Below are 20,846 nucleotides of genomic sequence, written 5' to 3'. Positions count from 1 at the left end.
TTTTTTTTTTTTGTCCTTACAGATTATTCATCTACTCTAGGGGTTGGCTTTTACTTGACATCCTAATCTGGTGTTTCGTTGTCTAAATCCTCTTTCCTGCATTAATTGAGAGGATGACATGGATGAAAAATAAGCAGTAGGAACTGATGAATCCCCAAGGACCAGTGATCCTGTTTTTATGCAAATATCTGCACTGATAAAGATGATGGAAAGAAAAAAAATGCAAAAAATATTTGTCCTCAAAACATGATTGTTTGTCACTTCCCAAGAGCATTGTTAAATGTTAGTATAAAAATTATATGAACCTTCTAGGGCTGATAGTAACTAGGTTGTGTCTTTTGGAAGATGAGTGCTACCCTTTGAATTGGTACATGATTATGCCTCAGATAACCCTTTTGGTGTGCAAATTTTGGAATGCAGTAACTTTTCTTATAGGCATTTATAGTCTCTCAGATGATTGAGTCCTCTTGGCTTGATTTGGGCAGTTAATTTATATGAAATTCCCTTGAAATATACAGAAATATTTTAAAAAGTAAAACTCTGCCTTAGCATATAAAGAATTCCATTTCTATTATTTCCGTCTGAGCTCAGAGTCCTCCCTCTTTTACTGGAACTATGTTACAGTCACCTTCTAGCTGGTCCCTCTGCCTCTCAACTAGCCCATTCCAGTCTATCTTGTTACTGCTGCCGCATTGTTTTTGTGTTTGTTTTTTTGAGACAAGGTCTCTCATCCATGCTGGAATGCCATAGCATTATCATGGCTCACTGCAGCCTCGAACTCCTGGGCTCAAGGGATCCTCCCACCTCAGCCTCCCAAGTAGCTGGGACTACAGGTGCAGTGCCACCATATCTGGCTAATTTTTTTGATATTTTGTAGAGACGAGGTCTCACTATGTTGCCCAGATTGGTCTTGAACTCCTGGGCTCAACCAGTCCTCCCTCCTTGGCCTCCCAAAGTGCTGAAATTACAGACATGAACCACCATGCTTACCCCAGCCTGATTTATTATTTATTTATTTATTTATTTATTTTTTGAGTCAGTGCCTTGCTTTGTCTCCCAGGCTGGAATGCAGTGGTGCAGTCTTGGCTCACTGCAACCTCCACCTCCCAGGCTCAAGTGATTCTTATGCTTCAGCCGTCCAAGTAGCTGAGATTACAGGTGTGCACCACCATGCCCAGCTTTTCAAAAGTATTTTTAGTAGAGATGAGGTTTCACTATGTTGGCCAGGCTGGTCTCAAACTTCTGTCCTCGAGTGATTTGCCCGCCTGGTCTTCAAAGTGCTGGGATTACAGGTGTGAGCCACCACGCCCAGCCCCGGCCTGATTTTTTGAAGTACATTTTCTTCTGTCTGTTGCTCATAAATCATTGGTACTACTTCATTACCCATAGGATAAAATTTAGGCCCCTTAGTGTGGCATTCAAAATCCTTTGCATTCTGGCCCTCGCCGGATTACTCTAGCCTTCTTACATCTCCCCTACCAAAACACATGCACTGTCTCTGTCTGAAGCTTCTGGAAATTGTTCTTTTTCTGGGTAGTTGGTGTTTTAGTGGTGAGATGTAATATTTGAAGGTCTTTTAATGTCTGGAATGTCCTCTCTTAGGACTGTGGATGGTCAACAGCACAGAATAAATACAGTGTGAAACTTGTTGATGATTGCTTGGTTTATCTTCTACTTGAACCCTACTCCATCACTATTATTACATGCTTATGATTCTGATTTAGACCTGTAAGTTTCAATACTACATTGCTTCCTTTATTCCTAAGATTCATTATCATGAATCCTATTGAATACTAGTTCTCAGCAGTTTTTACCCTCACTCTTTTCTGGAATACTTCCCCATCTTCTTAGTTCTACTCATGCTATTCCTTTTTCTCAGTAAGTTGTCCTTCTTCTATCAGCTTTCCCTTTTCATCCTTGATTTAGAAAGTGAGCGCTCTCTCTGGCCTCTCAAATTGCCCCTAGAGCAGTTTGTTTGTTTGATTTGTAAGGTGCTTTTACCATTCTGCTTGGAGATTTTTGGTACATGTCTCAGTCCTTGGACTGATTGTAACTTTTTAAGATAAGAATCATATTTTTACTTTCTCAGCCCATAGCCCATAGATTTTTCCCCCATCTCTGAAGACCACAAACCAGTTAGTAGTCATGCAAATGACCTACTTACTAGCTATCTTTGAAATATTTTTAAATAAAATGTGAAAACTGGGAAAGCAGAGGATTTTATCATTTGAAACTAGGGCTAAACCTTGGGACCCTGATGCATTTGTTTTTTTTCTGCTTTTTTTTTTTTTGTAACAGCTTTATTGAGATGTAATTTACATAGTCTATAATTCCCCATTTATAGTGTTCAATTCAGTGATTTTTGTGTATTCAGAATTTTGCAGTCACCACCACAACCAATTTTACAACATTTTCATCACCTGAAAAACCTTGTACCCATTGGCAGTCACTCCCCATTACTTCCCAAACTCCCCAGACCTAGGCTGTTACTTACTGGCTTCATGTCTCTATGGATTTGCCTCGTCTGGACATTTCATGTAAATGAAATTATATAATATGTGGTTTCTTGTGACTGGATTCTTTCTGTTAAGATAATGTTTTCAGTGTTCAATTATGTTATAGCATGTATCAGTGCTTTCTTTTTATGGCTGAATAATACTCCATTGTATAGATACTCCACATTGTATTTATCTACCTGGTGATGGGCATTTGAGTTGTTTTCACTACTTGGCTACTTTAAATAATGCTGCTGTGAACATTCAGGTTCAACCAAAACACACAACTTTTTGGGTAAACATGTTTTCATTTTCTTAGGTTTATAGCTAGAGGTGGAATTTCTGGGTCATGTGGTAACTCTATATCTGATCTATTGAGGAACTGTCAGACTGTTTTCCAAACTAGCTGAACCATTTTGCATTCCCACAAGCAGTGTATAAGGGTTCCAGTTTTCCCACACCCTTGCCGATACTTGCTATTTGTATTTTTTGTTTTTTTGTTTTTTTAATTATTATCATGTCCATCATAGAGGGTATGAAGTAGTGTCTCATTGTGGTTTGGATTTGCATTTGTCTAGTAATAATGGTGTTTAACATGTTTTTATGTGCTTATTATATGTCTTCTTTGGAGAACTATCAATTCAGATCCTTTGCTTATTTGTAAATTGTATTGTTTGTGTTTTTATTATTGAATTGTAAGACTTCATTATATATTCTAGAAACAAGTCACTTATCAGATATATGATTTGCAAAAGTTTTCTCTCATTCTGTGGGTTGTCTTTTTACTTTCTTAATGGTGTCCTTTGAATCACAAAGCTTTAAATTTTGATGAAATCCAATTTATCTATTTTGTTGTTGCTTGTGTTTTAGTGTCCTACCTGATAAACCGTTGCCTAATCCAGGTTCTCAAAAACTTATGCCTGTGTTTTCTTTTAAGAGTTTTATAGTTTTATCTTTTAGATTTAGGTCTTTGATTCATTTTAAGTTAATTTTTATATTTGGTGTGAGATAGGGATCTAAATTAATTCTTTTGCATGTGGATATCCAGTTTTCTTAGCATCATTTGTTGAAAAGATTATCCTTTTTCTATTGAATTGTCTTGACATCCTTGTAAAAAATCATTTGGCAGCCAGGCATGGTGGCTTACACCTGTAATCCCAGCACTTTGGGAGGCCAAGGTGGGAGAATTGCTTGAGCCCAGGAATTTGAGACAAGCCTGGGCAACAAAGTGAGACTCTATCTCTACAAAAAGATTAAAAATTAGCCATACGTGGTGATGTGCACCCATAGTCTCACCTACTCAGGAGGCTGAGCCTGGGAGGTCGAGGCTTCAGTGAACCATGATCACACCTCTGCACTCCAGCCTGGGCTACAAAGAGAGACCCTGCCTCAAAACAAAAAAAATCTGTTGGCCGTAAATGTGAAGATTTATTTCTAGACTCTCATTCTATTCCATTGATGTAATCTCTATCCTATGCCAGTAATTCACTTTCTTGCTTACTGTAGCTTTGTAGTAAATTTTGAAATTGGGATGTGTGAGCTTTCCAACATCAACAATGTTTTGCAGTTTTCAAAGCATAAATATTATACTTCATTTGTTAAATTTTTTCCTAAGTACTTTATTCTTTTTGATGCTATTATCAATGGAATTGTTTTCTTAATTTCATTTTCAGTTTGCTCATTGCTACTATTGAGAAATAGAATTAATTTTTGTATCTTGATCTTGTTCTCTGCAACTTTGTTGAACTTATTTTAGTTCTAGTAATGTTTTAGTAGATTATTTATAATTTTCTATATACAGAATTGTCATTTGCAAATAGAGACAGTTTTACTTCTTCATTTCCATTCTGATTGCCTTTAAATTAATTATTTTTCCTAATTGTCCTGGCTAGAAATTCCAGTACAGTGTTGAATAGACGTGGCAGGAGTGGACATCCTTGACTTTTCCTGATCTGTGGGAGAAACCCACAGTGTTAGCTGTGGGTTTTTTGTAGATGTGCTTTAATGTAAATAAGGTGACACTGAATATACTACCTTCTAAAAAAGCTTTGAGGAATTTAGCTTACTTTGATATAAGTAGTTGCTTCTGCTGATTAATCATATAATTCCGTATGTTCATGTAGCAATTTAATGGGGCTATTATTTGGCTAAATTTAATCAGTGTTGTTTTTTAAAAGCAACATTTCATTGTAAAAAGATTGAGAGGGATGCCAAGGGGGGATGATTGCTTGAAGCCAAGAGTTTGTAATCAGCCTGGGCAACAAAACCAAGACCCCATCTCTAAAAGAAAAAGATTAAGGCCAGTGTGGTGGCTCACGCTTGTAATCCTAGCACTTTGGGAGGCTGAGGCGGGCAGATCATCTGAGGTCAGGAGTTTGAGACCAGCCTGGGCAACATGGTAAAACCTTGTCTCTACAAAAATACAAAAATTAGCTGGGCATGGTGGCGCACGCCCATAGTCCCAGGTACTTGGGAGGCTGAGGCAGGAGAATCGCTTGAACCTGGGAGGCAGAGGTTGCAGTGAGCCGAGATCATGCCACTGCACTCCAGCCTGGGTGACAGACCGAGACTCCATCCCCCCCCAAAAAAAGGAGACCAGGCATGGTGCCTCACGCCTGCAATCCCAGCACTTTGGGAGGCCAAGGCGGGCAGATCACGAGGTCAGGAGATCGAGACCATGCTGGCTAACACAGTGAAACCCCGTCTCTACTAAAAATACAAAAAAAGTTAGCTGGGCATGGTGGTGGGCACCTGTAGTCCCAGCTACTTGGGAGGCTGAGGCAGGAGAATGGCGTGAACCTGGGAGGCGGAGCTTGCAGTGAGCCGAGATTGCGCCACTGCACTCCAGCCCGGGCGACAGAGTGAGACTCCATCTCAAAAAAAAAAAAAGATTAAGATGTCCCCATTCAAAACTTAATACTTTATCCCATTAATCTACATTGATGAAGTTGTCTATACAACTTTACTATTTGGTACTTTATTTGATGGTAGTAACTAAGAAAAACTTCTGCTTTCAAGAAGCAGAAGTTTCCACAGCACTAGCCTGTGGTACTAGACTTCTCCACCCTCTGGGCATGTGATTTGCAAAAAAGTGATCATTTACATTTAGAAGTTGTTTCCTATCTGGATAAAATTCTAAACAGTTCTTTTGATTTGTAATTTTAATATATAAAGGAGGGAAGGGAAGGTATAACTGTGATTCTTATACCTTTTTGTTTTTTTGGAGACAGGGTCTCTGTTGCCCAGGCTAGAGTGTGGTGGTGCAGTCATAGCTCACTGAAGTCTTGACCTCCCAGGTTCAAGCAATCCTCCCAGCCCAGCCTCTCAAGTAGCTGGAACCACAGGAGAGTGCCACCATGCCTGACTGATTTTTTTTTTTTAATTTTTATTTTGTAGAGATAGAGTCTCCCTGTGTTGCCCAGGCTGGCCTCATCCTAGGCTCAAGCAATCCTCCTGCCTCAGCCTCCCAAAGCGCTGGGATTATAGGTGTGAGCCACCGTGCCCTGCCCCTGTGTATTTTATTTATTTATTTATTTATCTATTTATCTATTTATTTATTTATTTTTGTGGGCTGACATCAGAATTATTTGTCTGGCTTCCCTTATTAGGCCTATTAAGTCCTACTTCTCATAGAACTAAATTAATAGTCCTTGACTGAGGAGAAAAATCATCTAGCCTTTAACCTCTAGATGGCAGCATCAGTCTTTCTGTACCACTAACAGAAAGACTACCCACAGCTCTTGAACTGGATTTTTGATCTATGTAAAAACTTGTTGTGATTTTTTTTCTTTTTTTCTTTTTTCTTTTTTGTTTTGAGATGGAGTTTTGCTCTTGTCGCCCAGGCTGGAGTGCAATGGCATGATCTCAGCTCACCGCAACCTCCACCTCCCCAGTTCAAGCTATTCTCCTGCTTCAGCCTCCCGAGTAGCTGGGATTACATGCATGCGCCACCATGCCAGGCTAATTTTGTATTTTTAGCAGAGATGGGGTTTCTCCATGTTGGGTCAGGCTGGTCTTGAACTCCTGACCTCAGGTGATCCGCCCGCCTTGGCCTCCCAAAGTGCTGGGATTACAGGCATGAGCCATGGCGCCTGGCCTCTTCTTGTGATTTTTACCAGACTACTTGCCTAATTTTGTTGATACCTTGTTGATTTTTATTTTTAGCTTTTTGTTTTTCTTTTTTATCTCTTCATCTTTTTTTACATATTTCCTTTTTCTTTTTTTTTTTTTTTTTTTTTTAATTTTTTTTTGAGACAGGGTTTCTGTCTGTTGCCCAGGCTGGAGTGTAGCAGCACAATCTCGGCTCACTGCAATCTCTGCCTCCGGTTCAAGCAATTCTCCCACTTAGTAGAAAAAAATTCTAAAAATGTAGTTAATTCAATAGCTTTTATATCTGCATATAAGATCCTAAAAATGGGTAAAGTTCTCTTGTCTCGATAATTTCCCCTACCAGTGGCTTATCTTGTATCCTTGGACTCTGTTGGTTTTCATGTGGTATCAGGCAATGCTCTATTACATTAAACAGGAATGTTAGCTAAAGCTGATGAAACTACATTGGACTAATTAGTCCTTCAAGAAAAATTTAATTGTTTTAAAATAAAGCTTTCAAATATTTAGCCATTTTGAATAGCAAAAGAATGAAGTGTCCTGTTCAGCAACTGTTTGGCTGACTACTTCATACAAGGCTATGTAGGGGATAGGAAGATAATTACTGCCCTCTTGTAGATTAAAATCTAGTAGGAAAGGAAGATAAGACAACTAAGGTAAATGATTCTTAAAAAAATATAGAGGAGAAAAGCTCTATGAGAGTACAAAGAACTATATGGATGGGGGAGAAGAGGCAATTGCATTAGATTGCTACAGGAGTGGCAGATAAGTTTCATTTTATTTAGTAAGACCTGCCTAGGACCATTGAATTGAGAAGGATTTTGAGAGGGAGCCTAGATTCAGAGGAGAAGGCAATTAGTGATGTCTGTTATAGACAAGGGAAATGAGTGTGGTAATATTTGCAATTTCTGGAACATTGAAAATAAACCTGGCCAGGTGCGGTGGCTTATGCCTGTAATCCCAGCACTTTGGAAGGCTGAGTTGGGTGATCACCTGAGGCCAGGAGTTTGAGACCAGCCTGGCCAACATGGTGAAACCCCTCCTCTACTAAAAATACAAAAATTAGCCAGGCATGGTGGCGGGCGCCTGTAATCTCAGCTACCTGGGATGTTGAGGCAGGAGAATGACTTGAGTCTGGGAGGCAGAGGTTGCAGTGAACTGAGATGATGCCACTGCACTCCAGCCTGGGTAACAGAGCAAGACTCTGTCTCAAAAAAAAAAAAAAAAAAAACCTTAAAGAACACAAAGATGGGTAGAAATGGAAGGGGAGCATATTCTGGGTAGAGTGAATGTTACAGAATTTGAAAGCAACAGCTCTGCTCAAGGAATGGTGTGAGTGGTTGAATCTAGACCCCAGGTTATGTTAGGTCTCATAATGACTAAGACTAGGAAGGAGATAGAGGGGCCAGACTGAGGAGGGCCTTGAACTCCAGGGGTCAAGGAGTTATACTCTGTGGTAGTAGGGAGCATGTGAAATGTTCTTTAAAAAGTATCTTAATGCTGTCGAATTAACTGTGTGCATTATAGATGGTTTGGGGAGACCCTTTACTAAAAGAGATTTTACTACAATTCTTTTTTATTGTAAAAATAAAGAAGAAAGTAAAAAAAAGAAAACCACCAACAAACCATAGCCTTACCACTGAGAGATAACCACTATTAACATTTCATGTGTTTCCTGGCCCCACTTTTAGTCCCTTTATGTGTCTATGTGTGTGTTTATATGTATACTTGCATCCATTCATGTACCATGTACACAGATAATGCTTTTTTCTTTTCTTTTTCTTTTTGCTTTTCTTTTTTTGAGACAGGGTCTCCCTCTGTCACCCAGGCTGGAGTGCAATGGTGCGATCTTGGCTCACTGCAACCCCTACCTCTTGGGCTCAAGCGAGTCCCCCACCTCAGCTTCCCAAGTAGCTGGGACTACAGGCGTGAGCCACAGCACCCAGCCAGAAATGCTTTTTTAATATAACTGAGATTGGTGTGTGTGTGTGTGTGTGTGTGTGTGTGTCTGTGTGTGTGTGTGTGTGTGTGTAGTTTTAACTTGTGCTTTAAAAAATTTTATTCTATCTTAAGCATTTTCCTGTGTCATTAGAAGTTCTACCACTGAAGATTTTTGAATAGGAAAGATACACACCTTTAGGAGGCATTGGTGCACAGGATGGTAGAGACAGGAAGCAGGAAGTTACAGTGGGAATCCAGGGTGAAGGATTGAGAGGTTGAATGGATGATGGCAGTGAGAATGGGAAGAAGTGCACTGACAGTAGATTTTTCAGATTTGGAATTTTTAGGAGTAGGTAAATGTCTGGATGAGGATGTTATGGGATAAGCTGAAATTAGAGCTTACCATGATGTTTTAGCCTAATTAATGACAGGGAAGTCAGAAGGAGGCTAGATGCCTGCTTAACAACAACAACAACAACAAAAATCACATAATTCTTTTACTTGCTCCTTTGTAGGCAGGCATCTTTATTTTCTTAGAAATAAGTAAATGTCATTTGTAGAGGCTAGAGGTTAGTGTTATTAATAAGATGTCTAGTTCAGTCATATTACCTAGGCAACAGGTAATGTTTTAGATAGTGAATGGTGAGTTATTTGATCTCAAAGAAATCAATATGTGAAATAGGATATACATAACTTCAGAAGTTGACTTGTGAAGTCCCTATTTTCTTTGGCTGGTCATTAGGCTGCTAAGTAGAATGACTGACTTTTGTATAATTTTCTTCCACAGTAGTGCTTTTTCATTCGGTTCCTACCTATGAACTTTTCCTGAACTTTCCTACAAGTTTAAAAAGTTGTTATGGCCTCTCTATACAGTAGACATCCAATTCTTTGCTAACTGGAAAAAAGTTTCAGAAGTTTAAATCTGAAGTAACAGGAATTGGTCCAAAATATTTGTTGTTGCTCATGTTTTAAATAAGCGACATTGGATTATATTAGCACTGGGATAACTCCGTTAGGTGTTATGACTGCAATTTACGTGCAATTGGAGATTAGTGATTGAGAGGGAAACAGACTGCCAAATTATCTTCCAAAAAGGTACTCCCCACTCCATATCCTTGCTAATAACAAGTATTATAATTATTTAAAGTCATTGCCAACTTGATAGGCAAAATATTAATGTCTTGTTCTAATGTTCATTTCTTCTATTGTGAAGGTGAACGTTTTTTTTCATGTTTCCTTTTTTTTTTTTTTTTGAGACGGAGTCTCGCTCTGTCGCCCAGGCTGGAGTGCAGTGGCGCAATCTCGGCTCACTGCAAGCTCTGCCTCCCGGGTTCACGCCATTCTCCTGCCTCAGCCTCTCCGAGTAGCTGGGACTACAGGCGCCCGCCACTACGCCCGGCTAATTTTTTTGTATTTTTAGTAGAGACGGGGTTTCACCGTGGTCTCGATCTCCTGACCTCGTGATCTGCCCGCCTCTGCCTCCCAAAGTGCTGGGATTACAAGCGTGAGCCACCGCGCCCGGCCTCATGTTTCTTGATCCTATCTGTTGATGAGGGCTGGAAGTTCAAGAAAGTATAAATTTAAATTATTTTAACCTGAAAAATAAAGCCAGAGAACTTGATTCAATAGCACCCCAAAGACTGTGTTGAAATCTGCATTGCAAATACTGATGGAAACTTATCCTTGTTTTCTTTGTTTTATGCATTACTTTACCATCTTGCCATAGTCATTAGCTTTGCACCTATTTAGGTTACAGCATAAAATCTAGGAACTCCACTTTGAAGGGATCATGGTTATTCTTAATTAGAAATTGTCAGTTTAGCCTTAAGTATTTTGTTTTTTTGAAATGTTTTATGATAATGTGAAGTAAACCATGCCATTATTTCTCATTTTTCCCTTGGTTAACAAATTAGGATATACAAATCTTCAAATTACCTTTAAGGCTTGTAAACACTCAAATCTTTTATCCATTAGTCAAGTTATTTCATAAACCCAACATTGCCTCTGAAATGGCTTTACACACAAAGAGGATTTTACCATAAAATGCTTGTGGTGTTTTATTCTCTTCTGATTTTTTGTAGGGGAAGGGGAGAGGAGAGTAGGCAGAGTATAAATTAAATTTGGATGGTGTTGGTTTCAAAGTAGCATTCCATATAATTCTGCAGAAAGTATGATAAATAAGAAAATGGGCCAGGCATGGTGGCTCATGCCATAATCCCAGCACTTTGGGAGGCCAAGGCGGGCAGATCACCTGAGGTCGGGAGTCTGAGACCACCCTGGCCAACATGGTGAAACCCTGTCTCTACTAAAAGTACAAAAATTAACCGGGTGTGGTGGCACATGCCTGTGGTCTCAGCTACTGGGGAGACTGAGGCATGAGAATTGCTTGAACCCAGGAAGTGAAGGTTATAGTGGGCCAAGATTAAGCCACTGCACTCCAACCTGTGCAACAGAGTGAGACTCTGTCTCAAAAAATAAAAAAAAAATACATAATAAAACAAAGTTCAACATTTGGGAAATACCAGGTGAATTATACTGTTACCCATACAGTAGAATACAATGTAGTCATTAAAAAACATTAAAGGGGCTGGCCACGGTGGCTTACGCCTGTAATCCCAGCACTTTGAGAGGCCAAGGTAGGCAGATCACTTGAGGTCAGGAGTTTGAGACCAGCCTGGCCAAGCTGGTGAAACCCCGTCTCTACTAAAAATACAAAAATTAGTCGCTCATAATGGTGGATACCTGTAATCCCAGCTACTCTGGAGACTGAAGCAGGAAAATCACTTGAACCTGGGAGGTGGAGCTTGCAGTGAGCTGCCGAGATTGTGCCACTGCACTCCAGCCTGGGTGACAAAGTAAGACTATGTCTCTAAAAAAAAAATAAAACAAAAGCACTAAAGGGCATTTCATGACAGAAAGGTATTCATTATATATAAGGATAATAGCAAGTGACAAAATGCAGAACATACAATTTTACAGCAGGTGTTTTGTTTTTTTTTTTCTTTTGAGAGCATGGACATAGACAAATGGCTGGAAGGAAATGCACCAGTATGTTTTAATGACTATCTTGAGTGGTTTTTAAAATTTTCTGAATTTTCCAAATTAACAAAAACACATTCTAGTCTGTTGAATAGGAAAAAATGCTACTTAAAAAAATAAGGAAAAGTTGTATGCCATTTTAGAAACAAAATTGTACTTAAATCTCTGAATTTTCTAGGCAGTTAAATTTTTTAGCTCTTCCGTGGACTATTTCTAAATAAAAATGAGTAGATCCATTAACAACAATTGATCAGTTTATACAAGTGATAAATAGCAAGGTGAATGTTTCCCATACATAACGTCGTTTCCTATACTTAGGATGTCCTTGCATAAGTAGGAATTGAGAGCAAAAGAAATGGTAGGCTGTTGGGTCATGGGCAAGAGATGACTTAGTTGGCCAAAGAAGCATATTTTCTTAAGCAAATGTTGGCCAAGATGTTACTTTATGTTTTCGGGCTGTCTTCACTGTAGTTGGAGAACTGTGAACTCTTAGTATTAAGTACTCAGTAGGAGCAAAGAATCATTTGGAATATCTGTCAATCTTAAATAGAACTGCAGCTGTTTGGCTGAGAGGTGAAATGGACCTGGATTTTTTTTTTTTTGGGGGTGCTTTGAAAGTCATTTTTGTATAACAAAGAGGTGATGAGAACTAAGTGATTACAAAAGTGTTCATAGGAGTTCAGTTTCTTTCCAGGCTTTGGGTTTAAGAATGACTGTTTCTGCCCATGGGGAAATAAATTGGCATTTTTTGTTTTTGTTTGTTCTTTAGTTATTGATGTTCTAGAAATTTCAACAAAATAAGGAGTGTTTTTGTATTTCAAATGTAGTACCCATTTCTTTATTTCTTTCTGGTTCTTTCCACTGGTTTGTGTTGATAATATGATCTGGAAGGGTAGTGATAGTGCATGGGAATTTATAAATGATCACAAAATACTTTGTCACAGGAAATCTGGAGAAATAATGACTTTGGCATGTGTATAAGAGAAGTATCTCTAACTGTTAAATCTAAACTAAAAGCTTGTTACTTTTCGGCTTGGTATAACCGAAAAAAATTTGAAAAATAAAATAGAAGTAATGATTTGTTTTCTCAGGTGTAGTTGTATTTGACTGACTCTATTGTAGGAGGACATGATTAAGACTGAATGGTTGGATTACGGTAAAGACATCCTTTGAGCAGATAGTTGAATCTGATAGGTTGAAGTTTTGGATATTGAATAAAAAGAGAAAAGAGAGCTGGGCAAGCTGAGAATTCCTGTAGTTCCAACCACTGGGGAGGCTGAGGTGGGAGGATCACCTGAGCCCAGGAGTTTGAGACTGCAGTGAGCTATGATCATGCCACTGCATTCCAGTCTGGATGACAGAGTGAGACCCTGTCTCACAAAATAAGTAAATAAAGAGAGGAAAGAGCTAAAATGAGAATTCAATCTGATTCAGAATATAAAAATATTCTACTGTCCCATCATTTTTTGTTCTTTATCAGCTTTAACATTGAAGTATAATGTATATAAAGAAAAGCACACAAATTATAATTTACAGCTCAATGAATTTTCATAAAATTAACACTCCCCTGTAACCATTGGTCAAAACAGATCAAGATACAGAATGTTGCGCCTGGTGCTGTGGCTCATGCCTGTGATCCCAGCACTTTGGGAGGCTGAGGCTGGCAGATCACTTGAGCTCAGGAGTTCCAGACCAGCCTGGGCAACATGATAAAATCCAGTCTCTACAAAAAATACAAAAATTAGCCAGGCCTGCTGGTGTACACCTGTAGTCCCAGCTACTTGGGAGGCTGAGTTGGGAGGATCACCTGAACCTGGGAAGTCAAGGCTGGAGTGAACCAAGATCACACCATTGTACTCCAGCCTGGGTGACAGGAGTGAGAGACCCTATCTCGAAACAAAACACCTTTCTAGTATATAAATACAAAATCTCCTTTGTGCCCCTTCTAGTCCCTACTTGCCCCTTCCTCTCAAAGCATTACTGTGACTTACACTATCATAGAATAATTTTATCTTTGAACTTTATGTAAATGGAATAACAAATCACGTATTCTTTTGTGTCTGACTTCTTTTGATCAGCGTTTAAATTATGGCATTGGCCATATCATTTGGGTTTTCTCCCATTGCTATATAATATTTATTTTGATCAGCGTTTAAATTATGACATCGGCCATATCATTTGGGTTTTCTCCCATTGCTATACAGTATTTCATTGTAAGAAGTTACCACGATTTATTTCCTCGTTCTACTAATGATGGACATTTGGACTATTTCCAGCTTTTGGTTATTACAAATAAATACTGTTAGTATTTTTGATATATATCTTTTTTTGGTACATGCATTTTCTTTCTTTCTTTTTTTTGAGACAGAGCCTTGCTCTGTTGCCCAGGCTGGAGTGCAGTGGCACCATCTTGGCTCACTGCAAGCTCCGCCTCCTGGGTTCATGCCATTCTCCTGCCTTAGCCTCCCGAATAGCTAGTACTACAGGCTCCCACCACCACGCCCAGCTAATTTTTTTTTTTATTTTTAGTAGAGACAGGGTTTCACCGTGTTAGCTAGGATGGTCTCTCGATCTCCTGACCTCGTGATTCACCCGCCTCAGCCTCCCAAAGTGCTGGGATTACAGGCATGAGCCACTGCACCCAGCTGGTACATGCATTTTCATTGGATATGTAACTAGGAAGTGGAATTGCTAGATCATAGGGGTATATGTATATTTAGCTTTAGTAGGTACTTCCAAATATTAATAGTTTTCCAAAGTGGTTGTATCAATTTACAAGCCTATCAGCAATTTCAGTTGCTCCAAGTCCCTACCAACAGGTATATTCTCAGTCTTTTAACTTCTAGCCATTCTAGTAAATGGTATCTTAATGTAGTTTTAATTTGTATTTCCTTAATGACTAATGAGGTTGAGCACCTTTTTGTATGTTTATTGGGCATTTGGATAATATCTTTTGTGACGTCCTTATTAGTGTCTCTTGCCCATTGCCCATCTTTAAAAACTGGATTATCATTCTTTTTTTTTTTTTTTTTTTAGATGGAGTTTCACTCTTGTCGCCCAGGGGCTGGAGTGCAATGGCACGATCTCAGTTCACTGCAACCTCTACCTCCTGGGTTCAAGCGATTCTCCTGCCTCAGCCTCCCGAGTAGCTGGAATTACAGGTGCATGCTACCACGTGTGCCTAATTTTTGTATTTTTAGTAGAGACGGGATTTCACCTTGTTGGCCAGGCTGGTCTCAAACTCATAACCTCAGGTGATCTGCCTGCCTTGGCCTCCCAAAGTGCTGGGATTACAGGCATGAGCCACTGAGCCTGGCTTGGATTATCAGTCTTTAAAAAAACGATTTGTAAGTATCGTTTATGTATTCTGGATATCCACCCTTTGTCAGTCACATAAATTGCAAATATTCCACTTTGTAGCTTCCCTTTTAATTTTCTTAATGGTATGTTTTAATGAACCAGAGAGTTTTTTCCTCCGACTTTTTATTTGTTGAAATTTGAAATCTTTAAAAAAGTTTTGGCCAGGCACGGTGGCTCACACCTGTAATCCCAGCACTTTGGGAGGCCAAGGCCGGTGGATCACCTAAGGTCAAGAGTTCGAGACCAGCCTGACCAATATGGTGAAATCCTGTCTCTACTAAAAATACAAAAAGTAGGCCAGGCGTGGTGGCTCACGCCTGTAATCCCAGCACTTCGGGAGGCCGAGGTGGGCAGATCACCTGAGGTCAGGAGTTCGAGACCATCCTGGCCAGCATTGTGAAACCCCGTCTCTACTAAAAATACAAAAATTAGCCGGGCGTGGTGGTGGGTGCCTGTAATCCCAGCTACTCGGGAGGTTGAGGCAGGAGAATCGCTTAAACCTGGGAGGCAGAGGTTTCAGTGAGCCGAGATCGTGCCATTGCACTCCAGCCTGGGCAACAGAGTGAGACTCCCTTTCAAAAAAAAAAAAAAAATTAGCTGGGCGTGGTGGCATGCGCCTGTAGTCCCAGCTACTCGGGAGGCTGAGACAGGAGAATCACTTGAACCCAGGAGGAGGTTGCAGTGAGCTACTGCATTCCAGCCTGGGCAACAGAGCGAGACTCTGTCTCAAGAAAAAAAAAGTTTCAAGCCAGGCTCAGTGGTATGCACCTGTAGTTTCAGCTACTCTGGATGCTGAGGTGAAAGGATCATTTGAGCCCAGAAGTTTGAGTCCAGCCTAGGTAACGTAGGGAGACCCTGTCTCAAAAAAAGAAAAAAAGCTTAAAACTATTCCAAAAAAAAAAAACCATGTAGTAGGCACAACTGTTTCTAAAAATAAACTATACAGGGTAGATTTTCCCCTTGGAGTCAAGTTGTAAATTCTATCAGCAGAGCATTGACCTAAATCATTATAACCCAACAGAAATCAGTGGCTCCCATATAATTCCCAGAGGTTTCCCCGTCCCCACCCAAACAACTTTTCTCTATTCAGCAATTCTCCATTGCTTAGATCTGCTGTTTCCATTCTATATTATTGATTTACTCTGTATTTCTTATACCACTAGCCATAATGATTTTCATGCATGTTCAAACAGATTTCATCTATTGATTTCATAAGTAAGTGATGCAAGTTTTAATGACTAATGTGAGACTAAAATTTTCCTTATTCATTCCTTTCCAATTCTAAGATATTTTAATGCATCAACTGAATAGTGAAGTCATTATTGCAAATGCTTTTATCACATAGTGCCCAAGTTAGTCAGCAAATAGTTAAAGATGCTTTGGTTTTTCCAGGAAAGTGGTTTTCCAAAAATTTTCAAATAATGATGGTAATACATTTAAAAATGTATCACTCAGCAAGGTTGTCAGAAAACTTACACATCAAATCAAGAAACCAGTGAGTTAAGGAAAGAGGAAAACACACCTTCACTTTCTTTTTTTTTTTTTTAAGACTGAGTCTCACTCTGTCACCCAGGCTGGGGTGCAGTGGCGCCATCTCGACTCACTGCAACCTCTGCCTCCCAGGTTCAAGCGATTCTCCTGCCTCAGGCTCCCGAGTAGCTGGGATTACAGGCGCACACACCACGCACGGCTAATTTTTGGATTTTTAGTAGAGACGGGGTTTCACCATGTTGGACAGGCTGGTCTCAAACACACCTTCACTTTCTCCACTGGAATTTTTGTTTATCATGTAACCAATAACAATATTCTCATATTCCCATGAGGAGAAGAGGTTGAGGAAGAAAAGAATTCACACTAGTAATGTAGTATTTTATTTCTAAGATGCTATAGCTTTGACATTATTATAACCCAAATTAAAAGAACAGGAGTGTCATTAACCAAAAAGGAGAATATTGCTAAACCTAACTGTAGTAAAATTTAAAACTTCTGTTCAAATTGGAGACATTTTATTATGGATTGAAAATCAGATAATTGTATTGAGTTAAATTTTTTGAGTTTGTTAATTATATTGTAGCTATGTAGGAGAATATCCTTGTTCTTAGGAAATAATGCTGAAGTATTTAGGGATGAAGTATCATGGTGTCTGCAGCTAGCTCTCAGATAGCTCAGGAATAAAACAACAAAATTTAAAAATATAAATAGATGAAGCAAGTGTGTAATGTTAACAGTTGGTGAACAGGTGAAGAGTATATGATTATTCATTGTAGTATTCTTTTTTTCTATTTTATTTAAAATATGTTAGGATATTTTAGGCTCTAGAAACCTTCACTGTACACTTGTGAGAGAATGAGTGAAAAGAGCATCTTAGTATTATACAAATAGTTTTTACCTGTCTGGGTGCAGTGGCTCACACCTGTAATCCCAGTACTTTAGGAGGCCAAGATGGGCAGATCACTTGAGGTCAGGAGTTTGAGATCAGCCTGACCAACATGGTGAAACCTGTCTCTACTAAAAATAGAAAAATTAGCTGGGTGTGGTGGCGGGCACCTGTAATCCCAACTACTTGGGAGGCTGAGGTAGGAGAATTGCTTGAACCTGGGAGGCAGAGGTTGTAGTGAGCCAAGATCATGTGCTACTGCACTCCAGCCTGAGTGACAGAGTGAGACTCTGTCTCAAAAAAACAAAACAAACAAACAAAAACAACAAAAAAAACAGTTTTGACCTAGTGTACCCCCAAAAGAAGTATGGCGAGCCCAGCATCTGCAGGTGTTCCCTGACCACACTTTGAGATTTGTTGCCTTAGAGTATTATTTTGATGATTTGATACAGCCTTGTTTATAAAACTCTTAGCTCACTGTCTGGATCTTAATAAGTTCTTAAAAACTGTTGTTATTCTTATGAACAGCATATCAGAAATTTTAAGCATAGTAGACATCTGATCATATTTACATTCTTAGGTCACTTTGCTAACATAGTAGAAGGTAGATTGGTGAGGAATGAAAATAGCAACAGGGAGATGAGTTAGATTCCTTTAGTAAGCTAGACTAAAATGGTAAGCCCTTGAACTAAGACAGTAGAAATACGACTGGAGCATAAAGGATGGGTTCTATAAATCCTGGTAGGAGAATGGAAAGTTTTAGTGACTGATTGGATATATTGGGGTTGGGAAGTCCTGGGCAGTAAGAATGAGGAACCAAGAACAATTCTTAGGTTTCTAGCTTAGGTGTATATAGGAAGAAGAAGATCTTTGAGAAGAAAGATTCGGGAGTTCATTTATAAGTGTATCTGTAGTCTATCTAGGTGGAAATAAATACCTAGGAGACAACTGAATAGATACTAGAGCACAGGGAATTTGGATCTTTAATCCATAGGTTTTATTTAAAGCCATAGATGAGAGAAGCCAGGAGGATGTGTAATATTAAATATAGAACTGTGGTATGGTAGGCACCCTCTAAGATGGTCCCCAGTGATCCTTGCTACTAGTGTGCCCTTGTTTAATCATCTCTTGAGGGTGGGCTGGACCTAATAATAGTAAAAGTGATGGAGGCCAGGTGCGGTGGCTCACGCTTGTAATCCCAGCACTTTGGGAGGCCGAGGCGGGCGGATCACGAGGTCAGGAGATCGAGACCACGGTGAAACCCCGTCTCTACTAAAAATACAAAAAAAAAAAAATTAGCCGGGCTTGGTGGCGGGCGCCTGTAGTCCCAGCTACTTGGAGAGGCTGAGGCAGGAGAATGGCATGAACCTGGGAGGCGGAGCTTGCAGTGAGCCGAGATTGCGCCACTGTACTCCAGCCTGGGCGACAGAGCGAGACTCCGTCTCAAAAAAAAAAAAAAAAAAAGTGATGGAATGCTACTTCTGAGATTAGGTTACCGAAAGACCATGGCTTCTGTTCTCCCATTCATCCCCCAGAGAAGCACGTTGCCATGTGAGTATAAAGAAAACTACCCTGGGATTTCAGAGATCCTGGTTATTGGAAGTAGATCTGTTCTACTTACTGACTTGATAAATAACCTCTCTCTGAGTTTCATTTTCCTTTTCTGTGAAATTAAGGTAATAATAATGCCTCTTAATGAGTTGTTGAGAGAGTTAAATTGGATGATGATTATAAAATGCTTAGTATGAATCTTCATAATCTTGGATTTGGCCATGGATTTTTATTTATTTATTTTTTTTACAAGATGATCATGGACTTTATTCATTTCCAAATTGTAATGTTCAGATATGTTACTGGAATCAAAAAGAATTGAGCCAGGTTCCTGGAAACAAAATAAATAGACCAACCAAATTCTATATCCAAGACAAACAGATAAAAATAAATTCAAAATACCATCTAAGATGTCAGACAGTAATAAAGATGAAGTACATCTACAGAATGATGTATGTAAGACCTCTATAGTTATATAACACTTCGTGGAGAGCCTTTGTAAAAGACCAAATGAGTGAATATGAATAAATACTGTAAGTAGATTAGAAAGCTCAGTATCTTAAAGATTCAGTTTCTCCCAGAAACATTTGTGGATTTAATATAATTCAAATTATAATCCCCCAAAATTTCTTGAAACTTGAAAGCTCATTTTAAAATTTTATAGAAAATCAAAGAGCCAGTAAAAGCTAAGAGGCTTCTGAGTAGGTGCAGTGGCTCATGCCTGTAACCCTAGACCTTTGGAAGGCCGAGGTGGGAGGATTGCTTGAGCTCAGGAATTTGAGACCAGCCTGGGCAACATGATGAAACCCCATCTCTGCAAAAAATGCAAAATTAGCTGGCCATGGTGATGTGCACCTATAATCCCAGCTACTCAGTGGGGCTGAGGTTGGAGAATCACTTGAGCCTGGGAGGTGGAGGTTGCAGTGAGCCAAGATTGCACCACTGCAGTCCAGCCTGGGTGACAGAGCAAGACCCTGTCTCAAAAAAAAAAAAAAAAAAAAGCAAAAGCTGAGAGGCTCTTGATAAAGAAGTGACCATGGGTTTAGATATGATACCAAAAGCACAAACAACAAAAGGAGACATAGATAAGTTGAACTTCATTAAAATTGAAAACTTTTGTGTGTCCAAGGGCATTATCAATAAAGCAAAAAGACAACCAACAGAATGGGAGAAAAGTTTTGCAAATTATATTTCTGATAAGGGTCCAGTATCCAGAATAAATAAAGAACTCTTAGAACTCAGCAACAAAAAAACAGCCCAATTAAGAAATGAGCATGTTTTATAATCCTTTGGGTATATACCCAGTAATGGGATGGCTGGGTCAAATGGTATTTCTAGTTCTAGATCCCTGAGGAATCACCACACAGACTTCCACAATGGTTGAACTAGTTTACAGTCCCACCAACAGTGTAAAAGTGTTCCTATTTCTCCACATCCTCTCCAGCACCTGTTGTTTCCTGACTTTTTAATGATTGCCATTCTAACTGGTGTGAGATGGTATCTCATTGTGGTTTTGATTTGCATTTCTCTGATGGCCAGTGATGATGAGCATTTTTTCATGTGTCTTTTGGCTGCATAAATGTCTTCTTTTGAGAAGTGTCTGTTCATATTCTTTGCCCACTTTTTGATGGGGTTGTTTTTTTCTTGTAAATTTGTTTGAGTTCATTGTAGATTCTGGATATTAGCCCTTTGTCATATGAGTAGATTGCAAAAATTTTCTCCCATTCTGTAGGTTGCCTTTAAAGACACATGCACATGTATGTTTATTGCGGCACTATTGACAATAGCAAAGACTTGGAACCAACCCAAATGTCCAACAATGATAGACTGGATTAAGAAAATGTGGCACATATACACCCTGGAATACTATGCAGCCATAAAAAATGATGAGTTCATGTCCTTTGTAGGGACATGGATGAAGCTGGAAACCATCATTCTCAGCAGACTATCACAAGGACAAAAAACCAAACACCGCA

General features: G+C 39.3%; 1 protein-coding gene across 4 annotated transcripts in view; it reads left to right on the top strand.

The window, feature by feature from the left end:
- The window catches only part of LIN52 (lin-52 DREAM MuvB core complex component), a 121,304-nt gene that overhangs the window by 22,830 nt on the left and 77,628 nt on the right, over positions 1-20,846 (top strand). Inside the window, exon 6 of one of the 4 annotated variants that reach the window (XM_058429340.1) lies at positions 23-3,959. The exons of the other annotated variants lie outside the window; for them this stretch is intronic. Coding sequence (XP_058285323.1) covers positions 23-66 — 44 coding nt within the window. The 3' untranslated portion in view covers positions 67-3,959. Of the gene's footprint in view, positions 1-22; positions 3,960-20,846 lie in introns of those variants that run through there. 4 annotated transcript variants of the gene reach the window in all.

The sequence above is a fragment of the Hylobates moloch genome, unplaced genomic scaffold (assembly GCF_009828535.3).
Source record: "Hylobates moloch isolate HMO894 unplaced genomic scaffold, HMol_V3 SCAFFOLD_16, whole genome shotgun sequence".
NCBI classification, from domain to species: Eukaryota; Metazoa; Chordata; class Mammalia; order Primates; family Hylobatidae; genus Hylobates; species Hylobates moloch.
The sequence above is the reverse complement of the archived record's forward strand: the minus strand, read 5'-3'. Positions and strand labels throughout refer to the sequence as shown.